This window comes from Chiloscyllium plagiosum, unplaced genomic scaffold, assembly GCF_037043375.1.
Source record: "Chiloscyllium plagiosum isolate Xiang-an unplaced genomic scaffold, Cpla_swu_hap1 HiC_scaffold_4, whole genome shotgun sequence".
NCBI classification, from domain to species: Eukaryota; Metazoa; Chordata; class Chondrichthyes; order Orectolobiformes; family Hemiscylliidae; genus Chiloscyllium; species Chiloscyllium plagiosum.
In genome coordinates this window covers 117,602,673-117,623,831 of record NW_028270142.1, presented here as the reverse complement: position 1 = coordinate 117,623,831, position 21,159 = coordinate 117,602,673, and the positions used below count along the sequence as shown (strand labels likewise).

Genomic DNA, 21,159 nt, shown 5'->3' with positions numbered 1-21,159 from the left:
AAAATCTTGCCATTTTGCCCTGGTTCAGTAAATGATCGTCAAGGGCCTTCAGGTGAGAACTCAAGATGACTTATTCTAGTGTTAGTAACACCCATCCATGGAATGATACCACCACCGAGCATTTCCAGCACTTTCTGATTTAACTTTGGGCTTGCTTTGCGTTCAATCGAAAAGCAATGTGGACTGCACTTGTTGGCATCACCAGCAGAGGGTGATGTTGACCAGCAGCTGAAAGGGATCCAAGCTGCAAGAATTTTAGTTGGATATGCGACCGTATTTTTTATTTGTTGACCAGTTTTATGTGAATATAAAGTGGCAATAGTACGTTCAGGGCAAAATATAATTTCACTATAGCGAACAAATAACCTTTGTAACTACTTTGCAACTACCAACCAACACCCATAAATCAAAATAAATTTATGATTTTTTGGAAGGTAATTCCAAAACAACTTTGCAAATGAAATAACAGAGATGTCGAAGTGACCACCCTCGGCATCAAAGCTGCAGATGACCAAATGTAGCATCAAAGAACTCTGGTAAAATCAAAGTCAATCGGAATTGGGGGAAGACTCACCAACAGTTGGAGTGATATCTAACCCAAAGGGAGGTGGGTGTGATTTTTGGAGGTGGTTATCTCAGCTCAGGTCAGGTCTGCAGGATTTCCCAGTGTATAAGGAACTGAGCATTTTGTCAGCTTGGTCTCTCTGCCTGCCTTTAGGGAAGGTGTAAACAATGTTGTTCTATCATGGCTGAGTAGTACACAACTGAGAGGTTATGAGGCTGGAATGGAATTTTCTTTCACAAAGATTTATGAAAATTTTGGCACATTTTTGGAACTTCTGAACTTGATTGTGAAAATGCTTGAGCAGCTTGAAAGATTGTTTCATGCAACATTGTTTTCCGGAGCCCAGTCAGCAAGCATGTCCGTGAACGCATGCCACAAAAAACATATCTGGGGTCAATTGAACCCTAACAAAGAGGACTGGCGTTATTCCAAACGGATTATATCTTTGGCTGAAAGAATATAAGACAGGAACATAAAGTTTTTAAAAAATGTATTCATTTATGGGATCTGGCCAGTATTTATTGCCCTTGAGAATGTGGTGATGAGCTGCCTTTCTGAATTGCTGCAATCCCTGTGCTGTAGGTAGAGTTTCAGGATTTTGACCCAGCGACACTGAAGGAATGGTGATATATTTCGAAGTCAGGAAGGTGAATGGCTTGGAGGGGAACTTGCAGGTGATGGTGCTCCCATGTACCTGCTACCCTTGTCCTTCTAGATGGTAATGGTCTGGGTTTGGAAGGTGCTGTCTTAGGAACCTTAGTGAAATTTCCCTACTTGGTGAAATGTCTTTTACACAATGATGGGACCAAGGCGTTATTGAGTGTCTGTCCAGTTATTGTTGACCGCAGTACACTGGACTAGTCTAAATTTAATGAGATTTTAGATTCAAATTATGGCATGACTAAACATGAGATTGCACTGGGGCGTTGAACTCTGTGATTGGAAATGATTGCCAAGTTGTTCCAAAGAAGGATCACTGCATTTAAAACATTAACTCTGAATTCTCATTCCACAGATGCTTCCAGATCTGCTGAGATTCCCCATCATTTTCTGTTTTTATGCCAAGTGAGTCTTTCAGAGATTACATTCTGAAATTAAAAGTACTCTTTCATCGCTATGTGCAAGAAGTGAGAAGTCAAGTTTAGAGATATGTTTGCAGGAGGTCTAAAGAAAAATAAAACCTAACCCCCCCCCCCCCCCCCCAGGTTTTTGAATAAATATAACAAGCTTATTATGTCGCCACAGCAAGAATTAGTCACAAATGCCAAAGCAGTCCTTCTCCTGAGTCAGAAATAGATGTTTACCAGATTATAGCAAAAACCAGGCTACAGCAGGCAAGATCACATCTCAATCAGAAAATTAAATTTTGCCATTGCCATGGTACTTAGGGGATGGTAAATCTTTGGAATTTTCTATCTCAGACATCTGTGGAAGCGCAGTCTTTGGGTATTTTTAAAGCAGAGCTTGACAAAGTTTTGATTATCACTGACTTAAAGGGTTGTGATGATAGTGTGAGGATTGATGAGGGCAGAGTGGTGGACGAGATCAATATGGCCTTCAGTAACGCGTTTGACAAGGTTCCTCATGGTGGACTGGTCAGCAACGTCAGATCACATTGAATACAGGGCCTTAACTGGTCAGTGCATTGGTTATAGGCATTGGAAGATCATTTTGTGGCTGTACAGGACACTGGTTAGGCCACTTTTGGATAATTGTATTCAATTCTGGTCTCCTTGCTATAGGAAAGATGTTGTTAAACTTGAAAGAATTCAGAAAAGGTTTGCAAGTATGTTGCTGGCGTTTTAGCTATAGGGAGAGGCTGAATAGGCTGAGGCTATTTTCCCTGGAGTGTAGGAGGCTGAGGGGTGAGCTTATGAGGAGCATGGATACGGTTAATAGACAAGGTCTTTTCCCCAAGTTGGCGAAAGGCAGAGAGTGGGGATAAAGGGGTCTATTTCAGGCTTGCAGTTGGTGATTAGTACAGTTCTGCAGGTGTCAGTGTTGGGACCACAACTATTCACATTCTACATTAATGATATGGATGAAGGAACTGAGGACATTATTTCTGAGTTTGCAAATGCCGCAAAGACAGGTGGAGGGATTGGTAGCATTAAGGAAGTAGCAAGGCTTGGGCAGGCTAGGAGATGGGCATAGAAGTGGCAAAAGGAATACAATGCAGGGAACTGTGAGGTTACGCATTTCAGTAGAACGAATCAAGGTGTAGACTATTCTCTAAATGGGAAGAGACTCCACATAATACAAGAGAAAGTTTAGTGAATTTTAAAACAAAGAGACAAAAGAACAAAGAGAGTCTAAGATTATTCAAAGGGATAGTTGTATACCATTTGAAGCTTATCCCTGACTTAGCTGACAAATTCACTCCAAATTATCAACTGCTCAAAGATGGAATAGATAGTTAGTGATCTGTGAAGTGTCAGGCACTTAAAGAAGTGAAGAAAATTCTGATGGTTATGCTGTTTTAATCACAGTGATCTGAAGGAACAACTGTACAGTGCCTCACACTGAGGTTAGCGGTGGTATTGTCTCACATCAAGGAAGCTGACGTCGAGAAGCCGTTAGTGTGTGCTTCAAGTACTTTTACAAAGCCAGAACAAAATTACTCATTAATTTAGTGTTTGAGTATCATGTTGATAAGTTCCACAAATGCTTGTACAAAAGGAAATTCACTTTGACCGACAGGCCCTTACTTGGTTGAAAGAGAAGAATCCTAGTGATAGAATATTTTCAGAAGTGAGTGTTGATTTTGATATCCTATCAGAATAACATTAAATATCATAAGCCAACAGATTGTGCAAATGGTGGTATACTTTGGGATTTCACATAAAAATGCTCATTTCTTGCCATGATTTATATGTAAATTATTTTATAAATACAATTGATATGCCATGGTCTGCCAGATAACTTAATGAAGAGACTCACAAAGACATGGTGCTCAGCGAAGAGTTCAATTATGTCATAAAGTGTAATGATGAGAAATTGTAGGAGTATTTCACACTTAGAAATGAACTGAGTGCAGATTGAGGTAGTTTCCTATGTGGCTTCAGAGTCATTATTCACCATAGTTTAGAGATTGTTAGAGAAAATTCAACAGAACTCTGCAGCATAGTGTATGTGAAAGCACCAGCAAGAAAATAATTTTGGTACCCAATGATAGATAGGGGTTAGAAGAGTTGATGAAACATTGTGAAATATGTCCCTCAATGAAAAATGATCCAATTAAAGTTTCTTTCAAATGCAAGAAAACCATGGGAACAAATACATGTTCATTTCTTTGAAGTAGAGGGGCAAGAGTATTCTGATTTGGTCAATAATGAGAGGAAGTGGATAAGCATTGAGTTTATTCCCAATACTTTAGGTGCCAAAATTATTATGGTTTTGAGCAGTTTTTTGCAACTTATAAGTTGCCTGAAGTGTTGGTGTCAGATAGCAGTCCACAGTTTATGTCAAATGAGTTTAAAATATTTCTGAGTGACAGTCAAATTATGATATTACTATAATACCAGCCTTGAATGATACTTCAGAGTGAAGTGTGCAGATTGTGGAGAGAGCTTTGCAGAGATTATCAACTTAGTGACAAGTTAGGCAGTAATTTCCACCTTTCTCTTTGACACAGACTGGATAATTTCCTGTTCTCTTACAGAATGACCCCACAGTCTCCAACAGGTTGCTCACTTTAACAATTTGTGATCCTGGAACAAGATTTACTTTGCTTAAGCCTGATGTCAAAAGTAAGAAAAATGCAAAACAAAGTGAAGATGAATCTTGGTACATTTAGTGTGAATCTTAGAGAATTCAGTGATGCTCAGTATATTATGGTGAAAAACCACTGAGGTGATAAGGAGAAGTACACGATTTGGAGGTTTTGTAAACAGTTGGAGTATTCACATATCGGAGAGAGACTCCGTACATAGCATGTAGATGATTTGACTGAAATTTGACAAATGGAGAGTATGAGGAACGTCCTACATTCTGAATATCTCCGACAGTCCAAAGTGAAAGTTAGAATAATCACAAAGTAAACTTAAATTGCTCAGATCATGGAATTCCCTGGTAGAGCAAAGTCAGAATTTTTGATTAAAGTTAATTAATCATTGACATTGTCCTAAACATTAAGGGGGCTGGTAGTCAAAATCAAAGTTCAGGGTTGACACAGTCAGAGATGTTGAGAAACCAGAGTCAGACAATTGGAAATAGAAGGAGATGCCAAGAGAGAAAGAAAAAGAACCCATATAGGTTTAGCTAAAAGTATGTAGGAAGGAGAAACATCAAATTCTGGTCTTTTCCCTATTTCTTATCAAATGATGATACTTTATTTGAACACATAATTGTGTTAAGGTTCTTTATAAATGTGTAAATTACTATGCCAATTTTGGTCATGTGTGTGTTTATTCAAATTGAAAACAAAATATTCTGTATGGAAGGAAATCTGCTGTCCTTTATTAGTCTGGCTTACATGTAACTCCAGAGCCTTGGCAATGCGGTTGACTCTTAACTGCTCTCTGACCTAGCAAGCTACTTAGTTGTACCAAACTGCTGGACATCGCTTCCCCAAATGGGCTGCAATGGTTCAAGAAAACAGTTCCTCATCACCATCTCACGGACAGTGAGGGATGGGTAACAAATACTGACTCAGCCAGTGCAGCTCACATCCCATGAATGGATAAACAGAATTCAAAACAGCATGTTAGATGTCAGGTATTGTTAATGTTGCTTTAATTGTATTGCATTCTGGGGAATTAAATACATACAAATTTTACATTTTATTTTAATTTGGCAACAAGTGTAATTTATTGTTATTGCCTATAAGCAGCTGTATGATTTGAGTAGCATTCAGCTTTGGGCTGATAAGTGGCAAGAAGCATTTACTCCACATAATTGCCAGATAATGACAATCCCCGACAAGTGACAATCTAAATGTAATTGTCTATTATGAGGGGTGTTGAACAGAAAAATAAGAAGATTATGCTTCGGTTGTTCAGAACTTTGGTGAAATCATATCTCAAATACTGCCTGCAGTTTAAGTCTCCTTATTAAAGAATGTGACTGCGTTGGAGGCAATTCAGAGAAGATTCACTAGGTTGATCACGAAACAAGTGGATTGTCTTATGTAGAAAAATTGGAAAGGCTGAGCTTGTTTTCACTGGAGTTTAGAAAAGTAATGGATAATTTGATTGAAGCGCATAAAACGGTCTTGACAAGGAGACATGGAGAGATTATTTCCTCTTGTGGGTGAGTCCAGAACTAGGGGACACTGTTTTAAAGTTAGCGCTTTCCCTTCTCAGACAGACAAGAAGAATATTTCTCTCTGAGAGTTGTGCAACTTGAAAAATCTGTCTCTGAAGGGGTTTGAAGCAGGATCGTTGAACACTTTTAAGACAGTGGTGAATAGATGCTTGTTAGGCAAAGGAATTAAAGTCATTGGGGGTGAATGGAAACATCGAATCTAGAAGGCAAATATAGCAGCCAAGGTCCTCCTGCATGGCAAAATATGTTAGAGGTGTTGAATGGCCTACCTTTGCTCCTGGTTCATATGTTCATGGTTTAACATCTCTCCCTGACACTCAGTTCACACCAACATTCCCACCAATTTGCTTTCCTTTTGTGCAGAGGTCCATGCACAACAATGACTTTTGGAACTTGAAATCAGTGCTGCTGAAATGTTACCATTGACCAGGAAGAGGAGTGGAAGCAGCAATATAAGTACTTTAGTTACAAATGCAGGTCAGAGGTTGGGATTTCTCTGGTGACCAACGAACTGACTCCCCAAAGTCCAGCCACCATCAACAAGGCATGAGTCAGGACTGTGATTGAATAGACTCCACTTCCTGCATGAGGGCTCCTCTAACAAAACTCTAGAAGTTCAGAAAAGCTTAACACATGCGGGGCAGCACAGTGGCTCAGTGGTTAGCACTGCTGCCTCATAGCGCCAGGGACCCGGGTTTGATTCCAGCCTTGAGCAACTGTCTGTGTGGAGTTTGCACATTCTCCCTGTGTCTGCGTGGGTTTTCTCCGGGTGCTCCGGTTTCCTCCCACAGTCCAAAGATGTGCAGGTTAGGTGAATTGGCCATGCTAAATTTCTCCTAGTGTTAGGTGAAGAGCTGATGAAGGGCTTTTGCCCGAAACATAGATTTTCCTGCACCTCAGATGCTGCCTGACCTGCTGTGCTTTTCCAGCACCACTCTGATCTAAACACATAGTGTTAGGTGCAGTAGTCAGAGGGAAATAGGTCTGGGTGGGATACTCTTCGGAGGGCCGGTGTGGACTGGTTGAGCCAAAGGGCCTGTTCCCACACTGTAGGGAATCTAATCTAATCAAAAAAACATTTAAGGACTCTGGGTTTATCCTCAATGGAGTTTAGAAGGATGAGGGAGGATCTAATTGAAACTTACAGAATACTGAATGGTCTGGATACAGTAAATGATGGAAAGATGTTTCCATTGGTAGGAGAGACTAGGACCCAAGGGCATAGCCTTAGGGTAGAAGGAAGACCTTTTACGACGGAGATAAGGAGAAACTTCTTAGCCAGACAGTGGTGAATCTATGGAATTCATTGCCACAGAAGGATGTGGAGGCCAGGTCATTGAGTATATTTATGACAGCGATCAATAGGTTTTTGAGTATCAAGGAGATGAGGGGTTATGGGGAGGAAGAGGGAGAATGGGGTTGAGAAACTTATCAGCCATGGTTGAATGGCATAACAGACTTGATGGGTTGAAAGGCCTAATTTCTGCTCCCATGTGTTATGGTCTTATGGTCTCAGTTCAAAACCATTCAAAGCAAAGCAACCTGTTAAATTGGCAGTCCATCCATCACCCTCAAGATCCATTCCCTCCACTATTGATGCACAGTGGCAGCAGTATGAATTACACACACACAAAATGTACTGCAAAATTTACTAAGGTCTCTTTGCCAGCATCTTCCAATAATGTATTCTCTCTAACACCTAGAAAGACAAGAGCAGCAGACAAGTGGGAGCATCATCACCTGCAATTTCACCTCCAAGCCACATTCTATCCTTAACTGGAATCATACTACTTTTCCTTCAGTAACTTGGGGCTATAATCACTGTTCCTTATTTTTGTTCATTCAAAATCCTGAAACTCCTTTCCTAACAGCACTCTGGATGCTCTTATACCCTAAGACCTGCAACACTTTGAGAAGACAGCTCACTATCACCTTCCCAAGGACAATTAGATTTAAGCAATACTTCCTGATCTAGCCAATGCACCTGCATTACATAAGAGATTTGAAAAAAAAAACACCCTACACATTTCTTTTTGAATGTTATGGATCTGGTACAGGCCAGAAACATGCCGGGTAAGATCCAGCACCAAAGGAGCAACAAGACAACAATATTGCCACACTTCTAACCGCGAAAAGAAGCTGTGGGGTCTGAGGCACCTGCACCTTGAGACCTTTCAATAATGTGTTAAGATGCTTTAAAAAAATTGTATTCTGCCTTCCTTAAAGCACTTTCCTTCAGTTTGATTATATGAGTTAAAGCAAAACCTACTACATGTATGCAGCCCTTGTAGTTAAGCCCTCAAACCCCAGACAATTCCTGGGAAAATAGGAATTGAAGGTGCAAAAGTACCGAAGTCATACTTTTGACCATCCTCACAGCGACACATTAATGTTATCGTAACTGTTGACTTATCATAGCAATTAAATTCCATACATTTGTATGGAAAATGCTGTGCATTCTGTGAGGCATTAGTCTTTTAATGATGCACTGAATGGGTGATGTGAAGGCATGATGTGAAGACAATCCCCAGTGGTGGAGACTTTCACAAATCCTAGGCCCAGAGTTACCTGTGCTGTCCAAACATTCTACCCTTACTATGTCATGTCTCAATTAACTCATATTCTGGATCTCAGATTGTTTTATTTCCTAAAAACTGAGTTGTAATTACTTTCTTTATTCTTAATCATTATTTTCCCTGGTCTGAAATTGTTATGTTACCTATTTGATGGATAAATGCTAAGTTAGAATATTATGTTTGTTGGTATCATCAACATGAGATACAAGGATCAATTTTATAAACTCACACGAATAACAGGGCCAATATTGAAAATCAGTACTCACACCAAGCCCTCACACATCAGGTCTTGTTATCACATGGTCTGCAATCACACACAACCCAGTCTTAGCCACTAATAGTTCCCATTAGCAGACATTCATTGTCCCAGTTATCCTCTCCTTTATCTGTCCAATTGTTCTTACCTCTTTTTGGGCTCTATCCCCACCTATCCATCTTACTCTTTACCCTCTTTCCCCACCCAGTCTTCTGCATGAAAAAAAAACAAGCTTTTCCTAGCTACCATCAGTTCTGAGGAATGATAATTGGACCTGAAACACTAACTCTGATTTCTCCCCCCAGATGCTGCCAGACCTGCTGAGCTTCTCCAGCAATTTCTGTTTTTGTTGTTAATGAAAATCAATGTGTTCTGCCTTTACTGAAATTTATGATATGAGCCACTAATGCACATGGTAGGGAGGATTAATAGCCCTTGTCCATTACTCTAATTGGATGAAACATTAATTAATACTTTGTATATGAAACCCAAGGCTCCACACTAAGAATGCATGCAGCAATAAGCATGAGCACCCATTCAGTGCATCATTAAAAGACTAATGCCTCACAGAATGCACAGCATCTTCAGTATCATGGTCTGACCAATGGTATCTGGTTGAAATGTTTTGGTACAGTATTCAAATAAAGTGAGAATATCCAACAGGGCAATTACATTCCTCTTAATTCAAACAGCAAAATTAACCTCCTGCCTTTGTGTCTGTTTCAAACGGTGACACTTCTGATCCTTGCTGCTCCTGGCACAAGCTCCAGCATCTGTTTTCCAAAGACAATTCTCTATTTGGCTGTCAAAATGCAATATAAGTGGTACAGTTTATCATTGGGACCCACTTGATTACTGTAACTAAACCAAATATCTGGAACGCTGGAATTATACTATTGATTGAAGGGAATTCCCTTATTCAGTACATTTTTCTAAGAAAGCATTCATTATGATCAAAGCAGCCTGTTTGATCAGCACCACTCTCATTATCTTAAGCATCCCCCAACCATTAACATTAAGTGTGTAGACTCTACAATCTGCACTGCATTAACTCACCAAGGCTCCTTCACCAGCACCTTCCAAACCTACAAACTCATGCACCAGAGAAGCAAGGGCAGAAAATTCATGGGAGTATCACCACAACCCACAAGTTCCTCTTCAAGTCACACACCATTCTCAAGTGGAGCCATACTATTATTCCTTCAGTGTTGCTGGGTCAAAATCCTGAAATTTACTTTTAATGTGGATATACATACACCACTTCTCTAGCTCAATAAGGCAGCTCAGCACCAACACCTAAAAGGCACTTAAGGATAAAGAACAAATTCTGATCCAGCCAATATATCCCCTGAAAAATATTTTTGAAAAATGGATGTAACTGTCATTTTTCCTAATACTGTGTAGTGCTGGTGTTATCAAATGAATGATGTGATGTAACATTGTCCCAATGATTCCACTCTTTAAGATGGAAAACAGACTGTTTTTTTTAGCATGCTAACAGTTTTTTGGATGTCTAATATTGCAAATTATGTAATATGATCATTTTTAGGAAAGCAGGAATGCACCTTAAGGTCAATTCTCCTGTGTCCCAACAGGAGACCCTAAGGGAACAAGGTTCTGCTCATCCATTAGCAATGCTCATGTTCTTTAGTCATATCTCTACCATTTGCAGGATGCAGCTCCTGTAAAAATATTGTGATTGCAAAATAAAAACAAGCTGAATTAATGTGCAAAGCTGGCATGTTGCCAATGATTAATGATTCTTCTCTGTGAGGCTCCCAGTACAATGTTTTCCCTCTCCCATAAAATGGACTCCTGCTTTAATGAAGGCTCACAGTTAAGAAAATAAAACAACAGTGATTTCCGATCTCAATAAGCCAACTGCGTTCATTTAAAATTTTCTAATTTTACTTCAATCTTCATGCAAATAGTGCTCGCAAGTTCTCTCCTTTTGCATTCCAGTGTAGCAAAATATTGATTTTCTTTAGTTCACTTGTGACTGCCAATCCATAGGGATGTCTACCTTCCTCTCTCTCTGCTTGTCTCTATCTTTTCTTTGTCTCTCTCCTTCCTTTAAAATTAGTCTGAATGTATTACCTCATGTTCACGAACTGAATTCCACTGACATTCCATCAGTACAATGTTGATACCTAGATCAGATTTTAGCCTGGTCCACTTTTCATAGGCTCCGATTTGGTCACTGAAGCCTGAAGCACTTTATCTTCTTAGTGACCTCTGGTAAAACTCACTAATCTTAGCAAAGGGTCACTTCTCATGGGTTTTGGTGCAGCCATTTATCATTTACAATGCAGTTTCCCATCTCCCGAAACACAGATTATTGCGATATAACCCACTCTGTAAGATTCTAATTGGGGATGAGATCAAAAGTGCTTATGCTGGAATGAGAAAGACAGAATGTACAGTGCTATCAGTACACATAAAACACAAAAGAAAACAAAATGAGCTGGTTTAAATCAAGTTATGCACTACCCTCACATATTTGCACAGGGAGTTGGTTAGAATAAAGTAACACCACTATCTTCTACCCTAGGTATTTCTTTTGAAATATTGTGACAACTGGTAGGACAAGAACATATAACCCCAATAGTGTGGAAGCAGGCAATTCAGCCCTTTAAGTCCACCCAACCCTACATTCCCCCATGATTCAATCCACCTAGCCTGCATACCCTCAGACATGACAGGCAATTTAGCCATGGCCAATCCATCTAATCTGCACATCAGGGAGAGGAAGCCAGTGCAAACCCATGCCAATACCACACATATAATTGCCTGAGGCTAGTATTGAACCTGGGTTCCTGGTGCTGTGAGACACTAGTGCTAGCCACATGAGCCACCAGAGGAGGGTTGCAAATAAAGTTGTTAGAAGAATGTTTATGTGCTCAGGCAACAGATTAGTTAGAGAGGACGAGTGTGTAGACAAAGCAAGAACAAATAGAAACCTTAGTTTTCTTTCTGGAGGTTTTGAATAAAACTTAAGGACAAAATTTGGAATTGTAAAAGATCTTAGGCTACAACTGGAATATTTTAGCATTCCATTTTTGAAATGATATCAAAACTTTAATAAAAACTGCAAGATGGATTCACTAAACATATGGGTTACAGTCATAAAGAAAGATGGAGAATTAGTTCATTTTCACTAGATCAGTGAAGAAGATTAGGTGGCCTGATGGAGGTTTTCAAGATTAAGCTTTATAATAAAATGGACAATGGTAGGTTGTCTTTCATTGTCAGTGAGGAGAGGATGCAAATATCTTTCCTGGATTTTGCATTGTTACAGATGGTAACATTGCCAGTGTTACTATCAATACTCCACTGAAACTGAAATAAGCTTCAGGAGCCTGCACATGCCCAGAACAATCTGGTTATCCAGGAATCGCTGTCAGTGATTCTGCACTTCCCCACAGGATGCGCTCCCTACAGGCTTCCGACGAATGGGAAATTTCTGAGTCACCAGCCATGTTCACTTTTATTTTTTAATTTCACTGTAAAAATCTTCCAAAAATGTACACCTTGTTGAATGACATTGAGCAAGCTTTTTAGCAATTTGTTAACTTAATAAACTAAACTAGCCCTGAAATGTTCTTTATATTTGAGGAATGGTAAGTTTATTCAGTATGATTTAAAAAAAAACACATATTTTTAAAATGACAATAAAGTTTGTTTTGATTTAGAAGCTACAATATCAGTACATTCATAATCATTTATTTTGCTTCATGAAAATTTGAATTATAAGTCAAGGATAAAGTAATTTTGACTTCCTGGTGTGCTGTCTGTGAGAATAATTTAATGTGATTGGCTGATTGCAAAGTTTGTTGAAGCAACTGTTGCTGTACATCAGAAGTACCCTCTGATTAGGTACCAATTTGCCAATGTGAAATGGGAGGCCCAAACCACCAAGATTGTGAGACTTTTGTGAGCAGCTTTCTTCAAGACGGAATGCTGAGAGTTGTTGCTTCACTACTCACTGCACAGAATACAACACAACTTTGGAAGAAAGGCCTAAACAGCAGCTGAACAGGAGACTACCCTTCATCTACAGGATGACTACAAAATTCACAAAGGCCCATTAGACAGCACCTTCCAAACCCGAATGACCAGTATCATCTAGACAGACAAGGGCAGTAGATACAGGGAACACTGTCACCTGCAGGCTTCCCTCCAAGCCACTCACCATCCTGACTTGGAAATCTCTTGCCGTTTCTCGAGTGTCACTAGATCAAAATCCTGGAAGTATATCGCAATGGCATTATAGGTCTACCTAGAGCAAATAAACTGCAGTGGTGCAAGAAGGCTGCACAGCACCATCTTTTCAAAGGTAACTGGGGATGGGCAACCAGCGATGCCCACATCCTATGAATGAATAAATGAAAATAGGTGTTTCAGGTCCTCAGCCTGTTGCATCATCCTGTCAGATCATGGCCAGCATGTACTTGTGTGGAGTAAGATGATAGTAATGTTGACGACAATGGATCAAAAACACCATGTTTGGAGTTTTGAAGAGAGAAGAAGCAGTCTATTCCACAGGAAGTTGTGCACAATATAGTATATATTATAATATAAATGAAGGAGTTTTACAGAAGTGTACTAGAGTCAGACTGTAATCACTCTTAAACAGAGGAAACTATATATATTACAGGACACAAGTAACCAAGGTAGAATTCCAAAGGGGTATCAAATTACAAACTGCTTCAACTTCACTTATTTGCCTTTAATTTATTCTCTTTCCTTATTAAAAATAAATTAATCTCTAAGTCTCTGCCATAAAAGCTGCCAAATTTGCCCAGAAGAGAAATCAAGGGTAAATAATCATTTCCACTTCTGATCATGTTTCAACTTATGTGTTGACACTACCCTCTGTAAATTCTAGGGAAGGCAAAGTCAGGTACATCTGAAATGCTCAATTCTTCCTTTTCCAGAAGAAAAGGCTACTGACAGTCACTACCCAGGTTACCAGAGGACTCACAATGCCAGGAGGTATTGAGGATGGAGATTAATATTCCCTAAAATAGGGGGAATTACAATAGCTGTCATGGATGCAATGTACATAGTAGTTAAATATGAACTCTGGGTGGGGTGGGCTCAATGATGAAATGGCAGTTTTTGCTCTTGATTTAACCATGGCTATTCCAGTATGTTTCAGAAGTGTTATTGTCAGTGTTAAGACCAACCATCAACCCTGTCTTCAGGAGATGAGCAGGAAAAAATAGAAATTAAAGGATAATCAAATGCTTCCAATTTTGGTTTTCATCTTTAAAACCATTTCAATAAGTTGTCACTAATGAATGAGCATGGTTTTAATCTCAGCAATTCCACCAGCCGATCTCAGTCAACCAGCAGTGACTTTACGTTCAGTGAGTATGTTTTATGCAATCTCATACAGTTACACCACTCTGATCTCTATATTCATTTATAGATGCTTTCCTTGAAGAAGAAATGTTATTACATATCTTTAGAGCAGGTGGGATTATAACCTGGGTCTCCTGGCTCCAAGATAGGGACACCACTACTGTGTCACAACAGCCATCAGTCTTCATCTATCTGCTTCTTGCCACCACTATATATTTGCTGTGTTCTTGGAATAGCTTATCTCTGCCTCATATGAACAAATCAGGAGTGTGGTGCAATACTCTCCACTTGCCTGGACGACTACACGTCCAACAATATCATCTGGGACAATATAGCCTGCTCGATCAGCGACAATCCACCAACTTCAACATTCACTCTATCCACCATTGATGCACAAGGCAGCAGTTTGCTATAAGTACAAGGTCCACTGCAGCAACGCACTAGTGTTCTTTTGTCGCACCTTCCAAATCTGCAGCTTCCACCATCTAAAAAGACAATGGCAACAGCAGCATGGGAACAACATTAGCTGCAAGTCCCCTGCAACGCACACCCTATTGTAACTTGGAACTATATCACTACTCCTTCGTTGTTGCTGGATCAAAATCCTGAAATATTGTGGGTGTACCTAGATCTGACACACTGCAGCATTTCAAGAAGGCAGCTCACCACCACCTTCAAAGGATATTTAGAACTGGCAACAAACTCTGGCCTTACGGGCGACACCTGCATCCGAAGGAAGAATAAAAATAATATTCACAATGGAACAGTTGAAGAGAGAGGGAACAGTGTGTACCACAGGAGTTGTGCTATTTCATAATATGGTATGTCTTATAACGTAAATGAAAGGGTTTTGTAGAAGTTCCTTTCTGTAAATACAAGCAGAATAAATATTGCAGTGTGTACAATTCTAGACTTTATTCTAGTTCAGAATGTTGAAATAAACAATGCTGCACTAATACAATATAGGTGACAGTGGGTACTGCAGATACTGGAGATTAGAGTCAAGATTAGTCCCACCTGTCAATCTTCCTTCCCACCATCCGCTCCACTCTCCTCTCTGACCCAGCACCTTCACCCCCACCTCCATCCACCTATTGCACTCTCAGCTACCTTCTCCCCAGCCCACCCGTCCCATTTATCTCTCCACTCCCCGAGGCTTCCAGCCTCATTCCTGATGAAGGGCTTTTGCCCAAAACATCGATTTTCCTGCTCCTTGGATGCTGCCTGAGCTGCTGTGCTTTTCCAGCACCACTCTAATCTTAACTGATACAATATAGGTTGTTGTTAATTACTGCTCAAGATAACTGAGGCCTTTAGACTCAAAATCTTTACTGACATGATTTTGATTTCTGTAGCCCCACCACATAAATCACCCAACTAAACAACTGACAACATTTTATTGCATCAGAATTAACTAATTTAACTGTGCTATTAGTTTGACAAGAAACAACATTTCTCAATTCTAAATCAGATGCTATCATCTTATAGAAATTTAAAGGTGTCCAGAGTTATGCTTTCCTTTTTTTCTCTAAATTCAATGCTATTTGTAACTGTATTCTGACTGAGAAATAGATCAGCATTCCTCCAATATTGCGAGGTCAAAATCCTGGAATTTCCTCCCTAGTGGTATTGTCAGTCTACCCACAGCACATGAATGTTGTGGTTCAAGGAGCAGCTAAGGATGGGCAATAAATGCTGGCTCAGTCAGTGATGCCCACATCCCAAGAGTGAATAAAAAAAATTCATACGTAACTGGCTTAAGATCAACTTTGAGCCAAAGTGTCATCAATTCATGTTGAAGATCTATGTTGAAATTGTCCTTAATTTTCCTTAGAATTCTTACAAATTAGTGTAAAAGCAATGGTAGGATTTGGATAGAATCAATTATACAAATGGTTCACATTATAAACTTAGACATCAAACTGGATGCAGTTTGTGGGTTTGTACTGCAGCAGTTATTTCTTCTAATGCAGTGAAACATTTCCAGTGAAGTTTATTTTTCACTTTTTGAAAATCTTTCTCAACTTTAAGATCTTACAAACTATCCCTTTCATTATGCTGCCCTATCTAGCTCATTCTTTAGCTAGCTTTCAAGTTTTGTTTCTATTAAAGAATCCCGTGAAACTCCACTAGCTGACCTGCTACATAAAAGGCACAATGTTCCAGTATGTTTTTGTACTAACTCAGGAACATTGTTTCCATCTGGTAGTGCACTGGTAAATGGATTCATGTCAATTCCTTTGTGGGCTACTTCAATCAAGTTGTTAACTCATTTATAATGACTGCACTGAACTACTCTTACGGGGATGTACATGAAGTTTTTGCTCTGGCAGACAGAGATTCATGAGTCAACTCTTCATGTTTTTATTGTTTTAGCCTGAGATACTCCAGTTTCTTTTTGTGGGTTTCTGACCCTGCCACTGGAACGAAGGAGCTGGATTTAGCCATGTAAATAAGAAGAGCTGATTCATTGGCAGGGATCTTTAAAAATCCAGCCTTAATAAATGTTAGCATAAAAATAGCAGACAAAAATATTTTGGTGCTGGGATGCAAAAACAAATTAAAGTACTTGATGTGATCTGACAGATAGCTATTTATTCTCTCCACACCCATATTGCTAGCCTCCTTCTCAGAACTATCATGTAGAATACCTCCAATGTGGGGCAACATCACATTTGATAAAATTGGTGATCCATTTTTGGATGTTTTGCAACATTAAAGGTGCTACATAAATGCAATTGTTGTCTGGTCTTCTGTTAACACAGAAGTATTTTAAGAAGCAGCTCTTATTACATCCTGGATAATATAAACACCTTGCTTATATGCACAGATTTTTTTAAATCATGCTTTGAAAATCATAATCCTCATAATTGGTCATGGCCATTTTGGTTTCTCTGACAGGAATGTGAGCTCACATAGCCAGCAGTTAGCAGCAAAACTAAGTGTTTCCTCAAACTTAATCTTTTGGTTTTGAATTTCCACTGAATAAACCATTAGCCCAGGAAAACAAAATTCATTCACATAAGATACATTTGCCATGTACTATTCACAGAAAGTTGCGTCAAAAGATGAACGGTTTTAACACTTCTAAAAAGAGCCCTTGCAAGAGAAAATAAGAGCTCATGTTCTGAATTCTGGATTTGGCATCTAGCAGGATGGTCCTGTCAATTGGGAATGACTGGCTTCTTCCCTATTGAATGGATCATAGAAGCCCATGAAATTTACCCCTTACATAGGGCTAGGTACTTATTAGATAGATTCATGGTGTTCATGGTCGTATAGGAGGTTATATTGCAGCTTGTCATTACTGTTCGGACATACTTTTATGGACTCCATATTTATGATGTGTTTGATCAAAGTTGGCTCAAGTGGGACTCAAGAAAGCCATTATTTTGCACAGTCCAGTCTCTGACTCCCTCTCCTCCAAAAAAACCAGCTTATTTCTTATTTTATTTCACTTATTGCACTGTTGCCAGTAGCAGCACCACAGTGAGCTGAAGTAAACTCTGCAAGACTCCGCTAAAGAGCTACAGTGTTTATGGAAAAGTGTTTTTAGCACCCAGCATCATTTTGCAAAACATCTTTGTTTCGGGGAGTGTTCCTGAAGCTAACAAGGTCCCATTTAGCGCTATTCAGTAGATAAAGCGCCAGCAGCTCCAAGCAACATCAATGACAGGAAAAAGACACGAGACCTGGTTTCCCCCAGCCTGATTTTTTTCCCTATATATCCTTTTTTGTATCTCTCTCAAAGACAATGTCCCTTTAAAATGTTCAGGCCCCACGCTATCGAGATTAAATTCATCTGCTCAGCATGTACAGTACAGATCACGTATTCTCCATGGGAGTTTCCCTGTACTGACTGTCGTTTCCTGCTTTGGAATCTTCCAGAGTTTTAAGTCTCGAATGAAGCAGGGCGATTGAGGTATTAAATCATTCCCACTCAAACACTGGGAACGCCGCTTCAAGCTTTAGCGAGTCAGTTGGTATACAGCTGTGACTGCCACGACTCGCTCCCTGAAATCTTTACAGGATGTTTCCAAGACACTTGTTCTGCCATTCCCTCCCTCCTTCCCACCCACCCCTCCTTCCCACTGCGTCCAAATTGACAAGGAATTCAAACACTCTTCAATGATTGCATCTGAAAACAAAGTGAGGAAATCTAATTGTCATTCACGAATATTCCTGATTGAAGCATTTCTTTTCCCACAACAATTTCGCCACGTGTTTGGTGGGATTAGCGCCTCTCTCCAGACAGCTACAGTCCCCAACCGTGCACTTAAACCTGAGGGTTCTTGGTGGTAGCATCCCTGTCTCTGAGCCAGGAATCTTGGGTTCAAGTCACACTTACTTCAGCGACATGTAATAACATTCTTGTAAAATATCTATATATTTGAATCAGATTTTCTAAGTGAAACAAAATCCTCTCCTACTTACTGTTTAAAAGAAATCCTGATTTTTCTCACTCTTTAGCTCCAAATTCCCTGTTGTCTCCCTAGAAAACAGTCCCCTTACTCTCATTCGTAATAATCATCATATCACTTTTATTTTATAACCCCCACCCTCTGTCCCGGACTCTATCCTCCCTTCCATCTGCCCCCTCTTGCCCCTTTCAAATACAATCCCCGGGCTGACACTACCTCGGCTTTCCCACTGATCATTTACTCACAAAGTGAAAGGTGGGGCAGTAACAAATACAGGAGAGACATCCATTCACCTGGAGTGTTGTGCCTGCCACTAGAATCCAAAGCAGCAGCCGCTTCATTCCTGTACATCGGTTGCAAATTCATTGAACCCTGGAAAGTGCAAACGCCTGCAGATTCACAAACTCAGGATAGCAACCGTTTGCATCGGCTGACCACGCCGTGTCATGAGTGCAGTCCTCCCCTGCAAATTTAGCCTGTATTAATTCTCATGTGACGTCAGGTTCACTGACGAGTATATTTTTCCCCTCACACCAACCTCCCTCCCCCCTCCACCTCCCCAACATTTCTCCAATTGTACCCTCCTCCTGTCACACTCAGTCAGTACACAGCACAACCAGGAGCCCTTAAAGGGACCATGCACTCAGTGATAATCAAGGCATCGCACGATGGGGGACTCGGTCTCCGTTTAGCGTCCCCCTCCACCTCGTTCCCATCCTCCCCTCAACTCGAGGAAAGACAGAAGCCCTCTTTTCAAAGGAATAAACGGCGCCCGACAAAACGCTCGGACAGTCCGGAAAACGAGAGGTCTCCATCCAGCCCCCAAACACTCTCCCTCTCAGTGTGCTGGTTGAACTTGCAGTCAGCAAAACCTCAAAGATACTTGTGAACCAGCGATGCGGGGGACTACGTGGTTTCTTTCAGACAAAAGTAAAAGCCGAAGAGATCAGTAACTGAATATTTAAAATAAATTGTTCACTCCAGAAGGTTGACAGTATGAAAATCTGCGAATGAATGGAATGGTATGTCATATTAAAATGCAATTAATACTGGGCTCGCTCACATCAGCCCAAATACTGGTACTTATGTGGTGGGTCATATTATCAGTGCCATCCCTCACATAATTGTCTGTCTCCTTACTGATACGAAACGCTGCGGGTTGACACCACATTCCCCACCAGCACCATAGCGACAGGCTCCCTGTTAAAGTCGATTCCTGCTGGGAATGTTCCCAGAGTGAGTGCCGGAGGAGCTTTCACTGACCGTGAGCAGCCTCTAGAGGGACGCCAGGTAAAAAGGAAGGGACAAAGTCTGGGTAAGGGCTGGGAGAGGCTTACATTAAACCGAAGGAAATAACGGGAAAACGTGCAGGCACAAACGAGACTGGAGGGTGGGAGCGTGAAGGCAAGAGGAGACGGGATTAAAAAGAAACAACACAACGGGAAATGTTAGAGAACGTGGGCAGACGGGGAGAAGGGAGAGAGTGTTGGCCTGACTCTATCCGAAAGGATTTTTGATCAGTTCTCTTCAGCCGGGATTGCCTGTCACTGAGCTGTTTGAACGCCGCACTGTGCAAAGACATCGAGTCAATCTGCAGGGTGTCTGGCAAAACGGTGTTTCCAGTGTCAGGGAAACTGCTGCCAATTAAAGGGGCATTTGTCAGTATGCATCCTCTCACTGTTCCAGTTAAAAAAATCATTTAAAAAAGTAATTAGTCCCCAATCAGACGAAACACCATCGTTTCAGGGAAAGCGCTTCTTCAGGACTAATTTAGGGAACATCTCCAAAAAAGAGCATTTACTGTCTTCAATTAAAACAAAGAAATAAAACCGATCAAAAGATCCCTTCCCCTGTCAATTGCTGACTGTAATCTCTGGGAATGATCAAAGTAACGTGATAATGTCTTGAAAACGACATCCATTCAGTTCAAACAAAACACCAATTCACTGGCACTCCATTTAGAGAATTTCCCTTGCTTTGCAAGTCATGGTAATTGTGAATCCAATAACTTACAAATTTAGTAAATCCTTCAAGGGCATTAGTGAAGCAGATGGGTTTGCACAACAAAATGATACCAATTTTATTCTCGATTTTTTAACGAATTTAAATGTAACCTACTGCAATGATTGGAACCTTATAACACATTAACCCATAATCCTAGGGATTCTGGATTTATACACCAGTGATATTACCATTGCACTACTGCCTCCTTCATAAAAAGATGGTGTGGGTTTGCTCCCCCTGCTCCACACTTTTGGTGCAGTGCACTTGCTGCTGGGGTCAAAACATTTTGATTTCAATTCCCATTGGAGATTTAACGCAAACCTGACTGCTGCCTCTCCACTGAGCTGTTGTGTCAATGGAGTGCTGCATTATTGGACAAGGTGACTTTGGATTGAATGGTTAAACTGTGATCCTGTGCCTCACAAGTGGATGCAAATAATCCTGTTTTGAAGAAGAGTTATTTTGCAGTTCTCCTGTGTCCTGGTCAGTGTTCATTCCTCACCAAAGCCAAGAAAACAGATTTTCTGGTGATTATCCCATTGCTGTTTACGTGAGCTTGCTGTGTACAAATTAGCAGCCATGTTTCTTCCCATACAACATTGATAACAGTTCAGAGGTATTTCATTAGCTACAAAGTTACTTGGGGTGTCCTAAGATCAATTAAAGCACAACAGGAATGCCAGTGCATCTTGCATGATATATTGT

At 40.4% G+C, this 21,159-nt stretch overlaps 1 protein-coding gene across 1 annotated transcript in view; it reads right to left on the bottom strand.

Moving 5' to 3' along the window:
* Positions 1 to 18,885, bottom strand: part of ccn4b (cellular communication network factor 4b) — a 66,768-nt gene extending 47,883 nt beyond the window's left edge. The window contains exon 1 of the mRNA XM_043687881.2: positions 18,744 to 18,885. Within this exon, the coding sequence (XP_043543816.2) occupies positions 18,744 to 18,791 (48 nt within the window). The 5' untranslated portion in view covers positions 18,792 to 18,885. The remainder of the gene's footprint in view (positions 1 to 18,743) is intronic.
* Between the last annotated feature and the right edge of the window lie 2,274 nt (positions 18,886 to 21,159).